We start from the raw sequence: 23,141 nt of genomic DNA on the forward strand, positions 1-23,141 counted from the left end.
CTTTTTAATTTCAAAGCACTTTGGAAATCATATCTGCATTAAATTGCAGAATGCTATAACTTTTTTTTCCTGGCACTTGTCAACTTATTCATAATTAATCTGACATTACAAGTGAGCAATGATTGGCTAGGCTGCTAACGACATAGAATAATTCTAATTAAAAACAAAGGGATTTCTTCAAACTCTGGGAATTAAGATGACAAAATCAATTGAGTATAACAATGTGTGCAAGGTGATACACTGTACATGCAGACAATGAAACTAAACTTTGCATGTTTGTGATGATGATTGAATGCCAATGACAGAGCAGAAAAAGTTTGGATAGATGAATGAAAGCATCAAGCTAGTGTCTTGCTACTAGAAATGGCAAATGCCTTTTTGGGGATCATAAGAAAAAAGAAAGGGGAAAAAACCTTCCTGTACAGGTAGTCCTCGACTTATGACCACAATTGAACCCAAAATTTCTGTTGTTAACTGAAACATTGTTAAGTGAATTTTGCCCCATTTTACGATCTTTCTTGCCACATTTGTTAAGTGAATCACTGCAGTTGTTAAATTAGTAACACAGTTGTTAAGTGAATCTGGCTTCCCCATTGACCTTGCTTGTCAGAAGGTTGCAAAATGTGATCACATGACCTTGGGATACAGCAACGGTCATAAATATGAACCAGTTGCCAGGCATTTGAAATTTTGATCACATGATCATGGGGATGCTGCAATGGTTGTTAAGTGTAAAAAATGGTCATAAGTCACATTTTTCAGTGCCGTTGTAATTTTGAATGGTCACTAAATTAACTGTTGTAAATCGAGGACTACCTGTAATTGTTTTATGCAGAGTCATGGCATAACTAAGAGTATGGTTCTAGACAAGCTACAGTCAAAATGATAAAGAGCAATTCTACTTAGAAGGCAAAATCGTCTTTTTTTCAAATGAAAGCAGAATCTGTGTACTGTATTTGTATCCTGTTCCAAATGTACGATTTGTATTTTGAAATACTGCACTGCAAAAATTTAAATCCTACATTTGGAACAGAATACCAATAGAAGAGAATATTTGTCAGGGTTGACCATTATGATGTTGGCTTGTTGGGTAATGAAACAATCTGCAAGAAAACAACCAAACACCAAGAACCTCACATACCGTGCTTCCCCGAAAATAAGACCCTGTCATATATTTTTTTGAACCCCGAAATAAGCGCTTGGCCTTATTTTCAAGGAGGACTTATTATTTTGGAGCGCATGGAGATCCTCTTGCCATTTTACCTTGTTTCCAGCTCTGTCTCCCTAACCCTAACCAGACGAAATGGCGGGGACCGGCTACGCATGTGGTTAAATATTTTCAGGGAGGGCTTATTTTCAGGGGAGGTCTTATTTTTGGGAGAACACAGTAAAACTGTCTTTAAAGACCATTTGGAAGCCTCAGTTGGTGTAAAATGAATCCTGGGTGCCACCAACATTTGCTGGTGGGATTATATTACTTCTGTATAAATGCCTCACGCTCGCTCCCTATTTATTTATTTATTTATTTATTTATTTATTTATTTATTTATTTATTTATTTATTTATTTATTTATTTATTTATTTATTTATTTATTTATTTATTTATTTATTTAATTAATTAATTAATTAATTTGTATACCGCCCTTCTCCCAGAAAGGGACTATTAGCTTTTGAGTATAAGTTAAAGTGCTGGTTATAAGCCTGTACAGGCTTTGTTCCTTGCCTCCTAGTTAACTTGATGGGACTGCATCTCTCCAGTGGAGTTGGCCTGATAACTTTGATTGTGGCAGGAGAAACAGCTGACTATTCCCCACTGTTGAATGGATGAAACCCAGAATGACTCAGCATGACCAGTCCTCTGGTATGACCTCCTATTGATTGATTCTGGCATTATCTGCCTTTTAATATAACTCACCCACTAAAATAGAATTTGCCAACTGATATTGGCAAATATTCCATACAAAAGCATTACAGAGTGAGTTTATGCTTGGAGTTTAAACACTGAGCTCTGCCAGATTATTAACACAGAACAACTTAGCTGGAGAGGACAAAATTACACTTTTAACAAATAATAAAAGTCCAATATACTCCAGGCATGCAGTTGTTGGATGAATTGTACAAAGCAAAATGAAACAATAAAAATTACATAAAGATTCTGTTTCACAATCTTGAATTTGGCTTTTTGTGATCAGCTCAATATACAACACCTGGCTGGTGGACAGAGATAAGAAACCAATAGAAGCAAATATTTGTAGCTCAGGGTCAAAATTACAGAAAAAAAACCTTCCCCTGCCCTAGTTCTCCCAGGGGCATCTTTATGCATCTTAAAACTTCAGTAATTGTTCCATTGTAAACCACCTCCCTTCTTGGCATGTGACCTAGCTCAGACTCTATGCAATATGCTGTGTGCTTTGCAAGTTACACAAGTGTAGCTGTTGCTGGTAAAGGATTTCAAAATCCAACCTTTCCCTGTCTTAATTATTAAATAATTATTTAATTATTGATAATCATGTTGCATCTTTTTTGTTTTTAATTTGATTTATATGCCGCCCTTCTCCGGAGACTCAGGGCGGCTTACAGTGCGCTAATCTTAAGCACAGATAAGAAATGTATTGTCATAAACACACAAATTGGAAAGTGAATTTCATTAGTCACTCAAGAAGGAGCTAAAGACTTATCAAAGAAGGGATGCAGCTTTAGTTGAACCTTTTGAATGATCTAAGGAAAAGTTAGAGAATATTTGTGAACCATAATATTTTTAGTCATTTAGCTCAGGGATATGCACCTGTATTTTATGACAAATAAATAAATAAATAAATAAATATCCAAGCTAGTTTTCTGCTAAACAAGCTTTAAGTACTACAGTGACTTAAATTGGAGCTCCTATCCTAGCAGGGAAGGAACCTCCAATCTTCACATAAAAAATTAAGGATGTGATGCTTATCTTCATTCAGGTGGACAGAGTGAGGAAAATGACCATCTGCATGTAATCCATCCTCTTTCCTTGTCATTTATTATTTTTATTTGTTAAGTATATATCAGATAAGCAGAATAACTTTTTGAAGTATATAAACAGTTTAAATCCTAGCCAAACCTCCCTCACAGGTTTGTTATTGGAACAATAACTTTAAAAAGTTCCTATTTATGCCACTTGGAATTCACTAGAAAAAGGGAGACTGCAACTCAATAAATGAATTAAATTATATAAATAATTTAGATGGGTTTTTTTAATCTTCAATTTTTGTATGAAGTTCTTGCTAATTGAACATTTTCTTCTGCTGCTGTATCTTTATCACTGCCTTAGTTGCTAATTTTCCATTTTTCTGATCCTATATAGCAGGGTACATAACTGCTTTATTTTTTAAAAAATGTGTCGTATTTTTAATCATTTCTGGCTCCTAGGAAGTCATGGAATTATACCCAAGAAAAGCAAGACCCACAATAGTAACAGTAAAATGCTCTAAATAAAAGCTACCCAACATAATGCTTTAAAATATGACCAAAGGAGTAAATTTTAAACAGGTGTGAAAGTGATAGCTGTATCAATGCTATTTAAGCTTTAGTGAATTCCTGTCTTTATGGATACTATAGATAAATTTGTAAAGACTCTGTCTGTAGGTATGTGGGAAGCTATCTTTATTTTTTAAATATCAGTGCCAAAGTGCGGTTTGAACTGGTGAGAGGGAGAATAAGATTTAACTCCTAGAAATATATTAGTTAAAAATAAGTTTAAAATGATGTGCAAAAGTTACAGCTATTCAACTTGCAGAATTCCTTCCTACCATTTTAGCCTTTGGCCTTTCGAACCACACAAGAGGACATGTTGCTCCTTCTAAATCAAACTGGATGTTATTTGACCTAATGTAGAAGTCATTGCTATAAATTATGGAAGAGTTCAGGGTTCTGTTGGAATGTTATCTGAAGCCTCTCAAGTCACAAGTGAAAGACTGAGCACTTCTCAATTCTCTCTCCTCCATTCGTTGCTCTAGAGAGGTTATGATGACAAAAATGTGCAAGTAGGTTGGCTGCTTTCCACCACAAATACATAAACAAGCAACAATTTGTAAGGAAGTTTGGCTGTCAAGCTAACCGAATAATGCTGTACATTAGCTTTTATTGAATTCAGTAGAACATGTTTCACCTTTCTATAAGGTATTAGATGTAAAACAAAGGGTATTATTGTACAGAGAAGTTTTTATAGTTGTATCTTCTCAATGCTATAGAAGTTTGTTCTGAATTTAAGCTTTTCCCTTATATTCAAGTACTCTTCCTCTTTCAAAACTTCTATTGAGTTTTCATTTACCACACTCTATCCAGGACTTCCAAAAAAGAAAGACATCCATCAAAATTGCAATAGATTTCATTCTGCACTATTATACAGTTTTATAAATTCCCACAGATACAGGTTCATGTTCTCAGTGCTAAATTATATATTAAAAAATATCCCTGTCCTCTTCAATCATTGTTCTCACAAGAAAGGAGGAAATTTGAAGAAGAAACCAATGAGTACATGAGTTCGTCCCATTCCTCTTGTCTTTTGCTTGCATTTTAAAAAGGGAAGATGACTAGGTATATTTGAGAGTCATTTCCTGATGGAAGATTAAAGGCACTGAAAAAGGTTTTATGAAGACTAAAACATTTAGTTATACATTCTTTTGCTAAATGTTATATAGTGCCTTACACCTTCTGTATTTTTTGCTTGCAACATAGAAACAGTCCTGTTTTGTGACTATTGAAAATGTGCCCTCAGTAAAAAAAATATTTGAAAAACGATGTGATCTGTTGATTTTTAAGCTAGGTGGCCTTTTAGTAGCTAAAAACAGAACTATATCTTTATCATTTATGATTGCTGAAGTGTTTCTGGAAATTTCAATACTATTTTTTCTCAGCTCAAAAACACAATAAGGTCAATAGTTATAGTTGCATAAGTTCCTAAGGAGGGTTTTATTAATTATGGATCTGGAGTGATAAGATTCAAGATGTCTTTCTTTTTTTTACTTAAGGCTAAGAGCTTAAATAGGTCTTACTTTTAATTTAGAGTGTGTGCTACTCCATCCATTATGATTTAGCATTAAGAGTGAATCAAAGCTCAGTGGTTCTGACCACAACTTTTCCAACCTGTAGAAAAATTATTACAATTTTTTTCCAGTTTGGCAAATTTTATCTACATTCTATTTTTTAAAAAAACTTAATCTGTGTATCTCTTGTCACATAATTTTACATTGTTTAGAGACAGAGCCTGCCCACTTGACTAATACTTTACCACTATCATCCAGATAAACTCAATGTGGCATTTCAAGAGAATGTAGATATCACTGTTAGTAATAAACTGAACAAAATTTAAATAGTTTGCCATAGAAATTATTTACTTATTGGAAATACTGCTGTTCAAAGAGTTGAGATTAAGTGTACACTTCTTAGTTATCCATAATTCAATATTTTTAGCTACAGTCCTTACTATCAAGGGACTGTTTTCTAAACAAATACGCTCTCAGTAGCTTTTTCCTTCACAAGTTCCCTTAATCTTAATTCTAACTAATTTATCACAACCAGGAACAAATGTATAGCAGAATATCTCAACTTCCACTTCTTTATACAGTTTCTGGCTTCTAGATTGAATCAGCTGTTTCAAGAAGTGCTTGTTCATGTTCACTTTTGGTTTGTGCTACCTGCCTGAAAGTTCAATGATATCTCATTATCAGTTCATGATTACTCACCTTTTTTAATTAATAATTTCAGTCTTTGGGTATTTTTTTAGCAGCTTTGTCTTTGTTCTAACATTCTCACTCTCTCTTCAGTTCTGAGCTTTGTTCCTATCAACCATTAAATCTGATTGTTCTCTTCTTCAGGCTTCAGCAACTGACCTTCCATTAGTCATTCTAAACAGATTCCTGAAAGCTGCCACCTGTAGCAAATTAGCTATGGCAGCTGTTCTGTAACTATGACCAATTCAGAGTACAAAGCTAGGCTTTGTAATCTTCTTACTCAATGACTATCCTGATACATACATGTTAAAAAACATGAATACCATCATCCACTCCCACCCACCAAAATCTAATATACAAACTAATTCTGGGAAAACAGGAATAAAGCTCTAGAGAGCATATAGACAACATATTAGGTTTTTATTTGATTGATGCTTTTCCGTTTGCTCGCAGACTGAATGAATTTTACGGAATTCCCTCCTCTCATTTTCACGCACAATAAAAATAACTCCTTGAAATTAGGCTGGGCTAAGAAAGAGTGGCAGTTCAAAGTCACCTTCTCAGCTTCTATGGCTGATGTTGGATAGGTTCTATATGCCACACCAGCTAAGCCAGTGTCTTCCATTATTTATTTATTTATTTATTTTATTCAATTTGTATACCGCCCTTCTCCTAGTGGACTCAGGGCAGTGCACAGCCAGAACTAAAACACATACCAATACAAAATTTAAAATTATTAAAAGAATTACATAACTTTGGCCCAAATTTAAAACAATTCAAATTAAAACCGATTGACAATTTAAAGGCTAAAAAACTAAAAAAGACTAAAGAAGGGAGGGGGGGTTTCACGCCAACCCTGCTTGATGGAAAAGAAAAGTTTTCAGGGCACGGTGAAAGACCCGGAGATCCGATATCCTTCATATCTCTGGGGGCAAATCGTTCCAGAGGGCAGGAGCTGCCACAGAGAAGGCCCTCCCCCTGGGGGTCGCCAGCCGACATTGCCTGGCTGACGGCACCCTGAGGAGTCCCTCTCTGTGGGAGCGTACTGGTCGGTGGGAGGCTATTGGCGGCAGAAGGTGGTCCCGCAAATACCCAGGACCTATGCCATGGAGCGCTTTAAAGGTGGTAACCAACACCTTGAAGCGCACCCAGAAGACCAGTGGAAGCCAGTGCAGCTCACGCAGGAGAGGTGTCACATGGGAGCGCCCCCTCGCTCCCATAATCCCCCGTGCGGCCGCATTCTGCACCAGTTGGAGCCTCTGGGTGCTCCTCAAGGGGAGCCCCATGTAGAGAGCATCCACAACTATGAAGAAGTTTCTTACTGTACCCTAATTATTGGGTACGGTATACCCAACAACATAATACAAATTTGAATATAAACATGTCAGCCAATATTGATCTTGTTTTATTTCTTCTTTATATATTTTAAATGAATGCATCAAATGTATTTGTCACGTTCTTTAAAGAAGAAGTTATAAATTATACAAAATCTTGGGTGGATTTTGTATATGTGTTTGTGTATGTGAGGGAGTGTTCAAACACCTTTCCAAGTAATTTGTCCATTTAGAGCTGCTGTAGATTTTCATTATAGTTTTCCTGAGGAACGTTTCTATTATAACTTGTATTGAAAGGGCTGTCAAGATTTTTTGTTTGACTATACATGGGCATTAAATTTTTTAAAAAGTGAATCTAGTGTAATTACCAGTTTGCAAAATGAATTCCTTCAGGGTTTGTATGCTACCCATTAGTAAAAGAGATAAGTTGAAATGTATTAAAATTTCACTGTGCAACTGGGAGTTTTTGTTCACAGTAAATGTGTTAATGTTTCTTCATTGCTTGACTGTTTGTGTTTAAATTTAGGCAGCATGCCCAATAGGGATAAAATTATAGGATAAAGCTATGTATAAAAGAAAGTTCTTAAAAGAGAACCAATAATGTTTATTTCTAATCAGCAGTTACACATAATAATATTTGGCCTTGACTATAAAAGAAAGTTTTATTGGAACCTCTTTTTTTTTTTTTTACTCTGTTGCCAAAATTTAAAATACATGGGCAATGTCTAACAATTCTTGATAACATGGTCTCTTACTGTTGAGTCACAGTTTTTACAATCATAAGGGAAGAATTAGAATATTGTCAAGTATATTTTAAAAGATTGTAAATCCAGTGATTATTAATTTTGTACAATATAACAATAACACCTCAATTCCTAGACTTGTGTATTTTGCATTATTTCTGAATTTAAAGCATACTGAAGACTATAAATTTTTCTGAAATGTAGGGGCATATTTTCCAAGTTATAATGTTTAAAATATTATCTTCCATATTCAGGATTAGTTGCTACTTTGTCAGCAACTATGGAAATCTAAGGACCAGGATGAGATAGTAAAAGTCCCACAAAATAAGAAATATGTTAATCAAAGTTCCACAGATTGAGTTTAAGATTTAGGATGCTAGAAAAGCACCCTCTTCCTGGAAGAATAAATGTTAAAAGGGCCTTAAAGTTTTATCCTACAATCCTTAAGGAAGAGTATGGAATTTCCACATCACCATCATTTGCACTCTGATTTTTCAGGAAACATGTTTTTAGATAAAGCAAGATCTTCTCCTCTGTCAACCTTGCAGTGCTAGAAATAGGAAGCAAATCCATTTTTCTTTCTAACCTCACAAGTTACCACAGTCCTATTAAAGCCCAAATTTTCTCAATTCTAGTCTATATGGAAAGGGATGTCCATCCATTCTGCCATGCATGTTCTTGTTGTATGTATTTGTGTGATGGTAAACACATCAAACCACATTCCCCTAAAACAGGGCTGTCAAACTCCGGCCCATGGGCTGGATGAATCACACACTGGCCACACCCACGTCTGGTTTAGTGAAGGGGGGGAAGTCCCGATACATCACGTGATACCACCATGACGATGTGAGTTTGACACCCCTCCTCTAAAACACAGGGAGGAGCAGCTGATGTCCATAGCTTGGAGGTGGGGAGAACAAAATTTCCTGCAAATGGAAATGGATCATTGCAAACTCCAAAGAACCACAATGTTTAAAGTTAATACTAGTTTCAGAATCCAGATGCCCTGCAGAAATAGTTTGAGTCTTGACACACAGCTGACACACAGTTCTAAAGTTGGTTTCCAACTGATACTGAGTTTTTTATGGGAAAGTGCACTAAGACAAAGTATTCATGATGGAAAAAGTATAGAAATATGGAAGCTTTTCTCTTGGTTTGGCATACCAGGAGAAGCAGCTTTTAAAAGGAAACAAAAGAAACAAGAATCAAGAGTTATGCTGTGTTCTTTAGTCCAGAAAATTAAGCACAGAATACTACGGACATTTTCAATTGACAAGTACATATTCCCTGCATTTCACACATTGGAATGCATTGGGTAGTTTGGCTACCTAAGTACTTTTCCTATGACTTCTTTCAGTGCCTGGAGGCCAGCAAATCAATTCAATAGGCAGACTATTTCACAAACTAATTTGAAAGGACTCTTGCTTGCTTTGAAATTAGAAGTAATGCAATACAGAACTAAGCATCAGTCAGAACTAAGAGTATTATTCTGGTTCTATGGATACTCAGGAATTAGAAAGGAATATAGGTAGTTCATAAGCAACGAGGTATATCATTTATGGATTGTGTAAGCATGTAGTAAATTACATTTGGCCAAGCACATTTTTATTTCAATATTTCTTATCATGTATTTAGGCAGAATGAAGTATTCCTTCTGTAAATATGCCATGAGCGAATGTGTATGAATTTCTGAATGTTCAGTGAAATCTCTTCAATTCAGTAAATCTGCAGAACAATCTTGTGTTTGACAAAGGTATATTTTAATACAATAAAGTGCATGTGTTTCCTTGCAGATGTTTCATTATCAAAGTAGGTAACATCTTCAGTGCATCTTGGTTCTCTTGGAGATCTCTAAACTTAGTGCACTGATGATGTTACCTATGAAACATCTGCAAGAAAATCACTATGCTCAGAGAGCACTTAGGACCCCACAATTTAACCCCGAGCTACAACTATTCTTTTCTATTGGTAAAATGTATGTACCTAGCAATAAACCTGACCCTTCTGATTCTTTCAATATAGATTTTCTAGATCATTGCATTTTAACTTTTATAGAACATTCCCTAAGAATAAAAGCAGGCTTTTTCAGAAATAAAAATGTTTTATTTAAGTATACATAATGTTAGTACATAATATTACATAATATAATATAGTACAATATAATATTTTAAAAACAGATCTTTTATTTTCTAGTATGTGTTTCATTCTTAGGTTTCCTAAAGAATAGTTATGAGTAGCTTTGCAAAACATTTTGGGCATTATGGTTTGTTTAAAGAGAACATTTGTTCTCTGCACAGAATATTATATCATGTTAATATTCTTGTCATCATACCATATTAGTACTGTTTGCCTGAATGCCATAGAGAAATATAATGATATTAGCACCTTTCAAATTGTATTAGGGAAAATAAATACAAGCTGGAAACAATGCTAATGTAATGTGATGTAAAAACTGGTGATACAATGTTAAGATTCACTGAACCACTGAAAAGCTACATCTGACTGATACAGGGTGTGAAGGACATAGGAAAGATACAAGAGCACTCGGCAATATTGAAATGCAAAGAGAAAGTTCTCTTTTATTTGGAAACCACCAAAACCAGGATGGCGCTTTTTGTTATAAAGAAATGCGTTCCAAAGAAAAGTGAGTCTTTGCAAACTTGCTAAATTTTTGAATAAATTTGTTCGTGCATTTTAAAAAAAAATATTCACATGCTGTAATTCCATTATCAAACATATTTGTCAATTTTTACAAATTATAGATATCATCAGTAGGAAGTACATTGCATTATTCCCCAAGATGTGCATGTTGTATTATATTCATGAGTGTATTCTTGATTTTTTTGAACTGAAGCTTAATGAACAGATAGTTGAGTTCATATAGAACATCCATATACCTGTGTTGCAAGTACTCATCTAAAGATAAACAGAACTTTTTACTAACAAATGGGTTTAAGAGAACTTTTCAAAATTGTAGGCAGAACTTTGCAGAATTGTAGAAAAAATGGCAGAGCCTGGGGATGGAGTGAAAAGAGGGAGCAGCCTAGAATCCCTGCATAGCCACAAGGAAACTAAATCCAATCTGCCTTGAATGCCATTGATCCTTATCTAACACTAACCAGTGATCCTTATCTAACCGGGTGCTGACCATTAGTTGAGAAAATTCCTATGCATAGGCCTTTAGCAATAAATCAGCTTAATTGATTCTTTATGTGCGGACCTAGTCTTTTGCACTGACAAAAATAGAGGAAATTACCATTTACTTCTTGTTTGAACAGTCGTGAAATTCTTTCTTTCTTTCTTTCTTTCTTTCTTTCTTTCTTTCTTTCTTTCTTTCTTTCTTTCTTCTCTCTCTCTCTCTCTCTCTCTCTCTCTCTCTCTCTCTCTTTCTCTTTCTTTTTCCTTCCTTCCTTCCTTCCTTCCTTCCTTCCTTCCTTCCTTCCTTCCTTCCTTCCTTCCTTCCATCCATCTTAAATAAATAAAAATAAAGTCAGGGTGCTTGACTGAGTGATAAGTGGCAATGTACAATGTTCTTAATAGTAATTAGTAATTAAGAGCTCTTTATTCCCTTTTAGAGATTTAACATTGTTATAAAAAAAAATCACGATAAAAATAATGGCTTTTCCATAGTGAAATATGCTCCCAGTTGAGACTATTTCCTGAGAGGGTCCATCATTTTATGATATATGTATATATCTAAAGCTGAATAAATTTACTTCTTAAGCCATATGAAAATAGAAACTATTAGTAACCAATACATTAGCAGACATAATAGGCTTATAATGATGTAATAAGATAGGACAGTGATGGCTAACCTTTTTGCAATCATGTGCCAAAAGCAGGGGGAGCATGGGGAGTTGCAAGTGTGTGTGCCCACACCCATAATTCAATTCGGCCTGCCCCCCCATGCATGTGTGCGACTCCCCATGCGACCCCCACTTTTGGCACACACTGACATGGTGGGCCCAGTAGGCCTGTTTTTCACCCTCCTCAGGCTCCAGAGGCTTTCTAGGAGCCTGGGGAGGGCGAAAACAGCCTGGAGACACTCTGGAGGCCAGAGTGTTTCCCAACTTCCGGTAGGCCCGAAAATCAGCTGGCCAGCATGCGCATGTGCGCTGGACCTGAGCTAGGGTACCACTCACATACACACAGATATGGCTCCGTGTGCCACCTGTTTCTGTAATGCAAAACAAGAAGATGTGGATAACAGAGACTAGTTTTCTGCTCATAGTATGGAATACTGTTCTCACTCAAATGGAGAACTACTGTATAATTTTGCAATTATCTTTTCATTGTTTTTGTAGTTGAAGTTTTGGTACTGATATCGTATTGTATCTATCCTTGATTATCCAATTTACAAAAAAATCCTTCTCCCTACATTTCTAGTTAGTTGTTCAAAACATACTAAATGCAGTATGTGACACACATGTTAATAAAGTACTATTGTTTAGTATCACTTATATAGTTTCCAATGAAACTCCTGGAAACTTCGTAAGTGGTTTCCCGTTGCTTTCTTCTAGCACAGAGAGAAAATGACTGGCCCAAAGTCACCTACTCGGCTTCTGCACCTAAGGCATTGCATACACATTTCCTTTCTTTTATGGAAATTTACAATTGATAATTTACAATTGCAATTGATAATTTTCATCATAAAAAAAGAAAAAAGATTTGTATCAGTTAATTTGCTTTGTTCCAGATATTCAAAAACATGCCTTTTCTTTTTTTTTTGCCAAAACCCCTTTCTGTCTTCATTCATACATTTACTATCATAGTTGTTATAGTTAGGCATCCTGTTTCCCTCGTAACATCACAATTGTAACAGCTGCTATTAGAGGGTCCATCAATTTCTTGTCTGATGCCCTTACCCAAAAAGAAAAGGCCTCTCTAACACTAGAAGCAAAGCTGGACACTACTTCTAATTCTCCTACTTCCCATGTAGATAAAACTGAGTGATGGATTATGCTTCAAGAAAGCATCTGTCTATAGCAATGTGCATATCTATTCTATATGACAGCTATAATGCCTAATATGTTATTGGTAGGTTGAACATTAGGTATTAGTTTAACTTGTCCACTTTTGTCAGATTTTTAATGTTTGAACAGGTCTGTAGAGTATTAGATCTGAACTTCCCCTTTCCTCATAAAACTATCATAGAAATATCTGCAATCCATTCCTGAACATTTCCATAAGTGAATTATTCCTATTTTAATTGTAGTGCTGTCCTGCTCTGTATTACACTGGTCTTTGTTTTAAATGATGAACTCTGAGTTATATGTAGTTTGGTTTTTTGTTTTTGTTTTTTGTACTTTGGGTACCAACCAGCCTAGTTTGTGAGCTGTTGAGTTTAAAAGGATTGTTTTCTTGTAGTCTGATCTGCCAACACAGAGAAAAATAATGGTCTGAGCCAAAAGAATCATTTTTTTTTCTCTACACAAACTTCCAGATTGCATCTCCCTTGATTTTGCCCACTGCTGTCATTAATGCATGTAGGAGTGAACAAATGTCTCACAATTTTACCTGTAGGAACCCATGTTTCTGTGGGATGCTGACCTGTTTTAAAATTAGGCCCCTGAATTGCAGTAGATGACCTTCATGTAATCTCCAGTTACAAGATTCCATTATTATCTGCTGCATTTCAAACAATTAATACCAGGTTCAGCTCATCAATTTTTCTTCCTCCCCCCCAACTGTTGTACAAACAAGAGTAATTTCATCAACCGCAGTATCAATTCATCAATTCTTTTCTCTGTCAGCACTAGCATTTTAATCAATTAATACAGGACTGATTCATAGGTTCTCAGGCCGCCACACACATCCAGCCCCTGTTATTGAAAAGAGACCATACCATTAATGCTAACATATTGTAATATGATATCAGGCAGCATTTTTATATCCTTGAATTAGACCCAGAGGCAGCCATAAAGAGGAAATAGCTAAGAAGTGGTGCTGGAAATATTGGTGCTCAATAAAATCAAGTGCTTTATTTTTAGTATGATTTCTTCTCTTTAAGCACAATTTTAGTAGAAATAGGGTTTTAAAAGAAAAGTGACTCCATGATACGTTTTGCATGAAGTTGAATCTGAATGGAATTTGGACATCTTAAATGCTATCATAAAGTAAGGCATTTATAATGTTAATGGAAGTGCAAGAAATACTATGTCTGGTTGCCATCTAGAAAATGTACTTGATGTTCCAACTACTTGTGGATTATTTAGATAGCAGAGTTAAATATTTTCAGGGCATCCTAACTAAGATTTCATTTGGTTCCACTTCCTACATCTCTACTGTAATAACTTCTTGAATAATTATAGTATTTGTTTTGTCTTTCTATCAGCAGAACAGATTTTCCATTTACTTTATCAAAATAAATGCTGACTTGTTATTCAGGTGGAATTTATATTTCTAGTAAATTTTAGTATTATGCCAGTAGACAGTAATAACTAATGTTCTCAATTTGTTTGACATCTCTCTTTTAATATAGTAACAATTCAGAATATTATCAAATTTGTTTTCTGTGTCTACTCATCTAGAACAGGGGTGTCAAACTTGCATCATCATGACAGCGTCACGTGATGTATCGGGACTTTTCCTCCCTTCGCTAAACTGGGTGTGGGCATGGCCAGCGTGTGACACATCCGGCCCACAGGCCGTGAGCTTAGCAGCCCTGATCTGGATGATGATCCAGATTTATGTTCAGGTGTATTTAAACATTTGTTCACATTTGATGTTGTCTCTAAGTATGTATCACCTGCACAGACACACCGTTTCCCCACCTTTGTATATATTTTGGAACATACATTTAGACAGCTGATCCATTCAAAATTAGCTTGAAGTGTGTTAGGTCATGTGACTCATCTTTTTGCTCTCAGTGTCCTTTATTTGTTACCAAAAATTGTGCGGTGTAATCTGGATGTACAATTGTAATCTAATCATTTTCAGTTCTTTAAAAAAAAAAAAAGCAACCCTCTATACCCGTGATGGGGAACCTATGGCACACGTGCCAGAGGTGGCACACAGAGGCCCAGGGGTGAAATGCTCCCAGATCGGACCAGATCGCCTGGTCCGGTAGCAGTCTTGGCTGATGGTTCGGCAATCCAGCAGTGATAGCGGACCAAAGCTCCGCCCACCCACCCTGGTGTCATTACTTCCTGGTTTTAACCAGGAAGTAATGTGTTCTGCATGCGCAGAAAGTTTTGCGCATGCGCAGAAGGTCTGCTCGTGTACATGACATGCGAGCGAAGCAAACGTGTGTGCGGCAAGTGTGCTTCTGAACCAGTAAGGAATGTAAGTAGATTTCACCCCTGCAGAGACCTCTCTGGGTACGCATGCCATCGCCAGCTGGTCTTCTGGTTTCCATCGTGCACATGTGCACCAGCCAGCTGGTCTTTGCATGCGCTGGAATGCCAGCCAGCTGGTCTTTGGGTTTCCAGCGCTCCGGCGCACGCATGCATGCATATGCGTGCACATGCGCATTCCAGTTTGGGCACTCGGTGCCAAAAAGGTTTGCCATCACTGCTCTATACATTTCAAACTTACCTTGTGAATTTTAACCCCTCCCCTCTTTTTTAGTTCTTTGTTAAAAGCCCAGCTTCAGATATATTTATTTAGTACTGATTTTTCCATACTGATTTACTACCAAGCTTTTAGCAACATATAAACAAGGCATCAAGAGTTAAAAACATTGAAATAGTATATATTAAAGTGGCACTAACCAAAGGAGGAAGATCTTTAAAAAAAACTAACATGCCCTAAATGCTCTTTCTTAAAATAAATATTTTACTACTTGATGGAAATGTGTTAGGGAGATATGGTTTTTACGTGGAAGGGCAAATTCATATACCAGATGGATGCCACCATTGAGAAAGCTATGCTGTAGGTTCCCAGTAGAAGGAATTCCTTTGGAATTTGGGTTCTCAGCAAGTTTATTTTTCACTTTGATTTTCAAAGTATATGTAGATATGCAATCTGTTGAGTTACTTATAACTTATAGTTGCTTATCTCTAAAAAAAATAAAAGCTTTCCATGAGGAAGATGTCATTTGGTGAAATGTGTGAATTTATTAACGAATTATTCATTATTTTTATTTATTTACTAGTATTAATTCAGTTTATTCCATACCATATCTTACTGATTACAAACATAAAATTAGTAAAATGTTCTTGGCTTGTTAAACATATATTGTGTTCTGCTTAGTGTTTCTCATCACGATCTAGATGGCAGATTACATAATCATAAACTCTCAGTTGGAGAGAAAACAAATACACTCTTGGTAGTAGCTGCCATTTGCATAACCTTCAATTGATATAACATTATTTGACTTGTTTTATTTTGAAAAAAATATATAATACTTGCTAGACATCAATATTATTTTAATCATGCAGCTGTGTAGTTCTATAGTAATGTTACTTTATTTAGCATAAGCAAATCCAAATTATTTTATACACATGTAAGAATTCAACCATGAGATTCTTAATGAAAGAAAGACCCATTCTGAAGTAGTCAGACTTAATGTACTCATTCTCAAATGCCACAAGGAAAAATGGAGATATGCCAGAATGTGTTTGAAAGCATGTCCAGAAATACAGGTAGTCCTCAACTTACAACAGTTCATTTAGTGACCATTCAAAGTTACCATGGCACTGAAAAAAGTGCCCTATGACCATTTATGACTGTTGCAGTATCCCCATGATCACGGGATTTACATTCAGATGTTTGACAACTGACTTACATTTATGATGGTTGCCATGCCCTGGGATCATGTGATCATCTTTTGCAGCCTTCTAACAAAGTCAATGGGGAAGCCAGCTTCACTTAACAACCATGTTACTAATTTAACAACTCCAGGAATTCACTTAACAAAGGTGGCAAGAAAAGTCATAAAATGGCTCACTTAACAAATGTCTCACTTAACAACATAAATTCTGGGCTCAATTGTGGTCATAAGTCGAGGACTACCTGTAAAGCTCTAATGATCTTTGACTGTTCAGAAAAACCAGCAGTAGATCTATATCAACTCTGGTACTGAAACAATTTAATTCGCTTCCATTGGTTGAAATGGAAAGAAAGGTGTTCATATGTTAAAAGGAACAATGATGAGGAAAAATGCTACTACTTCCTTCCATTCTTATTTTAGATGACATCATGTAGCAAATATAACTGGTTTATTACTATGCTATTCTGTGCGTACATACTAACAAGAATTCACTGGGCCATGGCTGATGCATCTATTTAAACCACAGTATTCTGTTAAAAATATGGAAAAAAAATAAAATGTGAAGGAAAGCATTTGTTAGCAAAAAAAGCTCTACTTTTTTTCCCCCTTGCCATTTTGCAGTACAATTAATTACTGAGTTCATTAATTAATGAACATATTAGAGAAAGACACCATTACTGACTAGGAGAGATCTGATATATTACTGAGTCAATAATGTATTGAACACTCAGAAGGACCTTTTGGTAGATTCTCCCACCCCCTTCATCTTGTAACCCACAGTCACATATATTATTCTTGCCTATTCAGCATTTTTGTGGGTGCTCTTATATTTCATATTTCTAATTCCTTTAATCATTGATAGGTACAACAGTGTTTTACAACCTCACTAATGAACAATTGGTCAGTTGTCATTGGTTGGAACACTTAAATGTCAAGTGCAATAGAGCAAGATTCACCTACCTCCCTTTTCAACAGGCCCTTTTAGAATATAATCTGAAGCAACAGCTGTAGAGAAAAAGGTAGGAGATACTTTCAAAAAAGCATTGGAAGAAATAATAAGGTTTTATTAGAGACCAGCGAGCAAAGGAAATAATTTATAAAGCATGGTTTATGTTAATTCTTTTGGAAATAATCCCCGTTCTACTTGTTCACAGAGAGAGAGAGAGAGGGAGATTCTTGATTCATTAGATAGCTTTGGCTGAGAAGGCTGACTAAGGGCAAGAGTCAAAAGGTTGTGTGAAGTATTCTGCACGAAGAAGAACGGTGTTTTTCCATACAATACACCCTTCCCACCCCAGGCTATTGTATTTTCCAAGTCAAGTTCTTGAAAGTTCAGCTCTCTTCCTCTTACTATAGGGCGCACGCCAATTTAGTCAGAGAGATGCAGTTTGAAAAACAAAGTGACATTTCTTTCTCAGTGTTAGCAGAAGAGATGGCTCACACACCCTGGCAATTTTTCCTGGGAAATGATCTGATTTCTTGCATGTTTATGTGAAGTTGATTTCTATATATTCAGTGAGATTTGCCTCCTAAGTAAGAGTTTATTTGCACTGCCCAATTGTCTTTTTGCCAAAGCAAGACAGCAACTATTTGTGGACAGCAGGAGAGATAACAAGTAGGGTGTGTTTTTCACTCCCCTTCCCTTCCAAAGTCTTTTTTTGCCCTCCCAATTTCCTTCCCTAAAATTTTATTGAAGGTCATAACAACAGAGTCATAACATTTTATAGGTAATAATCACATAAATCTACTGTATTTGACATGCAAGAATGTGATGGATTAGATTAGATTGGATTAGATTGAGGCATTAGAAATAAGAAAGCACAATGCCTACTTGAGAAACATGACAAATCTTACCAACATTTTATCAAGTTGCTTTCAAATAATTGTAATTCACATATTGGATTCTGTAGAAATTTGAATGTCTCAAATTTCACTATGAAACCCCTGAAATTTTACTCATCTGCTTACCATATTGATATTCCTTAATTTCTGAAATTTTCTAGGTTTGTCCTCATCTCCCGCAATAGAAATCCCCAAGTTCATGCTTAAATTTTCTTTACATCAGTGGTGAGTTCCTCCCGGTTCGGCCCGGTTCTACCGAACCGGTAGCAGTGATGATATGATGTCACCGAACCGGTTCTGCCCCCTGTGCCCCTCCACCCCCTGTGCCCCACCCCCACCCCCGCATTATTCTTACCTTTTATTTGGCCCCACCCCCAATCTATTGCTGCCTCCTGAGTCCCAGCTGATGGCTAGTGGGAAAAAAACTGTTTAAACTCTTGCCGGGGGGCTTCAAAGGGCCGCCCTGCAGCTGATCAGTTAAAAGAAAACAAATGAGTAGACCAATGCCTGCAAAAATACATGAGTAGATCAGTGCCTGCAAAAATAAATGGGTAGTTCGGTACAGTTCTGCAAGCAGTTAAAAGCCTGGTAGACCAGTACCTCTGCTAAATCCTAAATAATTGTCACATGACCATCACGCCACGCCCACAGAACCGGTAGTAAAAAAATTTAGAATCCACCCCTGCTTTACATGTATCAAACTGAACACGCCACATACACTACAGAACACCCTCATTTCTAGCAGGAGACTTCTTGCATTGCATTCTAAACAGATCAATCTTTTTTCAAGAAACTTCATGGCCACCCAGTTTTTGATTGGCACCCCTAAATGTCTTTCAACAATTTATGGTTAGTGATGTTGTGTTGCCTCAAGTTGCTCTCGTCTGTTTTACATAGTGTGCCTGTTTCAAGCAGGGTCCAGTTAGCTGCTTTATAGAGGCAGGAGAACCTCTTCAGATGGGTAAATATTTACCACGTTCTCTAATGCCTTTTACCATGAATGCCCTGGTAGTACAATGTTTATAGTATTTGCCTTGTAAGTAGAGTTTATCTGGCTCAAACGCCACTAGAAACCTTTTCTTTGTTTTTTTTTCCTTGCTAGCTCCCTCTTCCTGTCACCCGTGGTTTTTTTTCTTCCTCTTTCACCCTGATTTCCTATTTTTCCCTGCGCTATTTTTTTAGCAGCAGATATTTTATTGTTTTATCAGTCGCTTAAGATAAGGATAATTTTACCCCCAGCTCTCAAACAATCCATAGGGCTGTTTGGTATGTCAAAACCCTTCTGTTTTCAAAGAAAATTTATACCCATTGTGCTAGATAAAGAACTCACAATAAAGGTATCTCCAAAATATATTTCAGAGCATTAGGCAACAAGGCAGTGTGTGTGTGTGTGTGTGTGTGTGTGTGTTGGGGGGGGCGAGATCCTATAGTTGCGCCTACTTGCATGCAAATTCTGAAACTTTATTTCGGTATGTATAAATTCAATTTAACTTTTTTGTGTGGGTGACAAATGCACCACACATACAACTACCAGTACATGTATAGATGTAGGCACAGATATAAAAGTACAGGTGGTTCACGACTTACAATAGTTCATTTAGTGACCATTTGAAGTTACAATGGTACTGAAAAAAGTGACTTAGGACCATTTTTCACACTTACATCACATCCCCATGATCAAAATTTAGCCCCTTGTTAACTGACTCACGTTTATGATAGTTAGGTCATTCTGATAAGCAAAGTCAACGGGGAAGCCAGATTCACTTAACAACAGAGGTGGTATTCAGCAAGTTCTGACCAGTTCTGGAGAACCGGTAGCGGAAATTTTGAGTAGTTCGGAGAACTGGTAAATACCACCTCTGACTGGCCCCACCTCCATCTATTTTATGCCTCCCAAGTCCCAGCTGATCGGGAGGGAATGGGGGTTTAGCAGTAACCTTCCCCTGGAGTGGGGTGGGAATGGAGATTTTAGAGTATCCTTCCCCAAGCCACGCCCATAGAGCCGATAGTAAAAAAAATTAAATCCTACCACTGCTTAACAACCCTAATTTACTAATTATTAATTACTGATTGTTTAGTGTTATTGATTTAACAACCGCAGTGATTCACTTAACAACTGTGTTAAGAAAAGTTGCAAAATGGGGCGAAACTCATTGAACAAATGTCTCACTGAGCAACAGAAATTTTGGGTTCAATTGTGGTCATAAGTCGAGAACTACCTATACAAATGTCCAAGAGGATCTACCCATAGAAAGGAACGTCATTGGCACTTGCTAGTTTGGACAGAAAAGTGAGAGGCACAACAGTAGGGAATTTTCAGTGGGAGAATGTAGTTGTGCTGTTTGAACTGAATACCCTGCTCTCTGTTTGCTGGATGTTTCAGTTTGGATACAATTTTCTTAGACTGGTATATTAAACTGGCATAAGCCCAGGACAGCAGCTACTTAAATATCAAGTGTGGATATGCCCTAGGCGTGCATTTGATTGCATCTTGAAACTAGTCTGAAACAATGATAATTCCTATAGAGTTTTGCTATTTTTTAAAAAATTGCTAAAGCATCATTCAGGAATTTCACATATTACTGCAGATAAAAGCTCCTTCCCTCTCCTTCCCTCCCTTTGACCCTCCTATAATAAATTGTTGTGTTCAAATTGGCAGAATGATCCTTTCCTGGCATTTTTAAGTACTTAAAGGATGCTGTTAATGTGTGAATGTTGAATTTAATTTCCTTCATTTCAAAAATCTGTGTGCAAATTAAGCCTAAATGCATACCATACTTTTACTACTAGTCTTTAAAGGGCCCAGGTCATCTTCGATATTCTTTAAAAAGTGAGATCTTGGCCTAAAATAATGTCTTGGTTATTATTTATGTATTTGCTTCATATATTTTTAAATTACACAACTTTTCCCTCTGAAGTAATGTCTTATTCCTAAGACATTACTTTGTTTCAATCGTACCTATTTACTTTTCATTATAAGAAGCGGGCATATTTTAAAAGAAATTTTCTTTTAATTTGTCAAAAAGTGAACTTTTATACTTTGTAAAATAAAGCAGTGATAGAGGCAAATTGAACATGGTGCAGATCTCCTGAGTTAGTTTTCATCAATATCTCCATCATTATATTGTGCTTAGAATAACAGAAAAACAGAGTTGTAAGGGACCTTGGAAGTCTTCTACTCCAGCTGGAAATCCTACACCACTTCAGACAAATGGTTGTCCAATCTCTTCTTAAAAACTTCCAGTGTTGGAGCATTCACAACTTCTGAAGGGAAGTTGTTCCACTGTTTAATTGTTCTGTTATTTCTCCTTATTTCTAGATTGGTTCTCCCCTTGATTAGTTTCCATCCATTGCTTCTTGTCCTGCCTTCAAGAGCTTTGGAGAATAGGTTGAGCTTCTCTTCTTTGTGGCAGCCCCTTAAATATTGAACACTGCTATCACATCACCCTCTAGTCCTTCTTTTCATTAAACTAGACATATCCAATTCCTGCAAGCATTCTTCATATAGTCCCCTAATCATCTTTGTTGCTCTTCTCTGCACTCTTTCTTGAGTTTCAACACTCTTTCTTGAGTCTTCAAGAGCTTAGGAATGTATTGAAATCCTGATGGTTAAATTGTATATTATTAGATAAGTCTTCAGAAAAGAAACATGAGGTATTTAGAGATAGAATAAGGTGGGGGTGCTCTGTATTTAGGTATCTTTCAGCACCTACTTCAACCTCAGTTTTAAGCAGTATGACAATATGTAGCATGATATAACTGACTTTTTAAAAAATACTTTAGGTATTTGGTAACCAAGCAAAAATGTCCAACATATGCATATTGTCCTATATTTAAAATCCAAATGTGGCTGTTGGTCTCTACTATAAATTGTTTTTATTCATTTCCATGGATGCATGGTGATGACTTAACACATCCTACAATTGGAGTAGCTCAGGGATAATTTTGCTCTTTATGAAAATTCCTTGCATGAAATTTTTATAAAAGCAAACATCAATCTATTTTATGTTAAAGTTTGTCCTCATATTTTATTACACAAAAAATAGAGAAATGGGAAGTTGAACTATTCTTCAATATATACTTAAAGAATAAAAAAAAATGCTCGTCATGTTTACATTTGATGGCAAACATCCATTGAAACATACATGGTATTTACATTAAGATTCTTCAGCCTCAGTGTTTCTATTGGGTTTCTATAAAATCTCCTCTGAAAAATTGGGAATCCTCCGGAATTAATATTTGATGTAATAGTTGCAGCCACGGAAGATATCAAGCCTATTCTAAAATGCATGGAAGGATTTTGAGGGCTTTTCCTCACATTGGTTTCTTCCACTTCCGAGTTCTATTCTGCCAGAAGATTAAATACCAAATGGAGCTGTCCTTAAGATATAACTATTTTAAAGACAGCAATAGATTATCCTGTTTTTGTTTCTTTGCTCCCTCCCCAAAAGTCATCTGGCAATGGGAAGTGAGTTTTTAGTGACTTCTAGACTAGTAGTTCAGACATCTGTCAAAATCCATGCCTCCAGCTTCAGAACAAGGTTCTGGAAGTTTGGTCCCAGGCCAGGAGAGTGGACAGAAGAGATTGGGGAGATTTATTTTTATGTGCCAAGTTCTGGATTCCATGAACCATCTAAGGCTTCTAAGCAATTAGATGCGGGGTCTGGGAAGAGAGAAAAAGAAAGAACGGTAGCCTCATTAAAATTCCCAGAACTCCAGTTCGTAAGAATTGAAAGCCAGCCTTGTACCCACCAGGAGTGCTATTCAGCAGGTTCTGGAGAACCGGTAGCGGAAATTTTGAGTA

At 36.4% G+C, this 23,141-nt stretch overlaps 1 protein-coding gene across 2 annotated transcripts in view; it reads left to right on the forward strand.

Moving 5' to 3' along the window:
* The window catches only part of BNC2 (basonuclin zinc finger protein 2), a 295,002-nt gene that overhangs the window by 124,459 nt on the left and 147,402 nt on the right, over positions 1–23,141 (forward strand). Inside the window, exons 1-2 of one of the 2 annotated variants that reach the window (XM_070935542.1) lie at positions 18,885–18,891; positions 20,593–20,642. The exons of the other annotated variant lie outside the window; for it this stretch is intronic. Of the exons in view, the coding sequence (XP_070791643.1) occupies positions 18,885–18,891; positions 20,593–20,642 (57 nt within the window). Of the gene's footprint in view, positions 1–18,884; positions 18,892–20,592; positions 20,643–23,141 lie in introns of those variants that run through there. 2 annotated transcript variants of the gene reach the window in all.

Source organism: Pituophis catenifer, unplaced genomic scaffold (genome assembly GCF_029215685.1).
Source record: "Pituophis catenifer annectens isolate HBS135680 unplaced genomic scaffold, rPitCat1.0.hap2 SCAF_2, whole genome shotgun sequence".
Taxonomy (NCBI): domain Eukaryota; kingdom Metazoa; phylum Chordata; class Lepidosauria; order Squamata; family Colubridae; genus Pituophis; species Pituophis catenifer.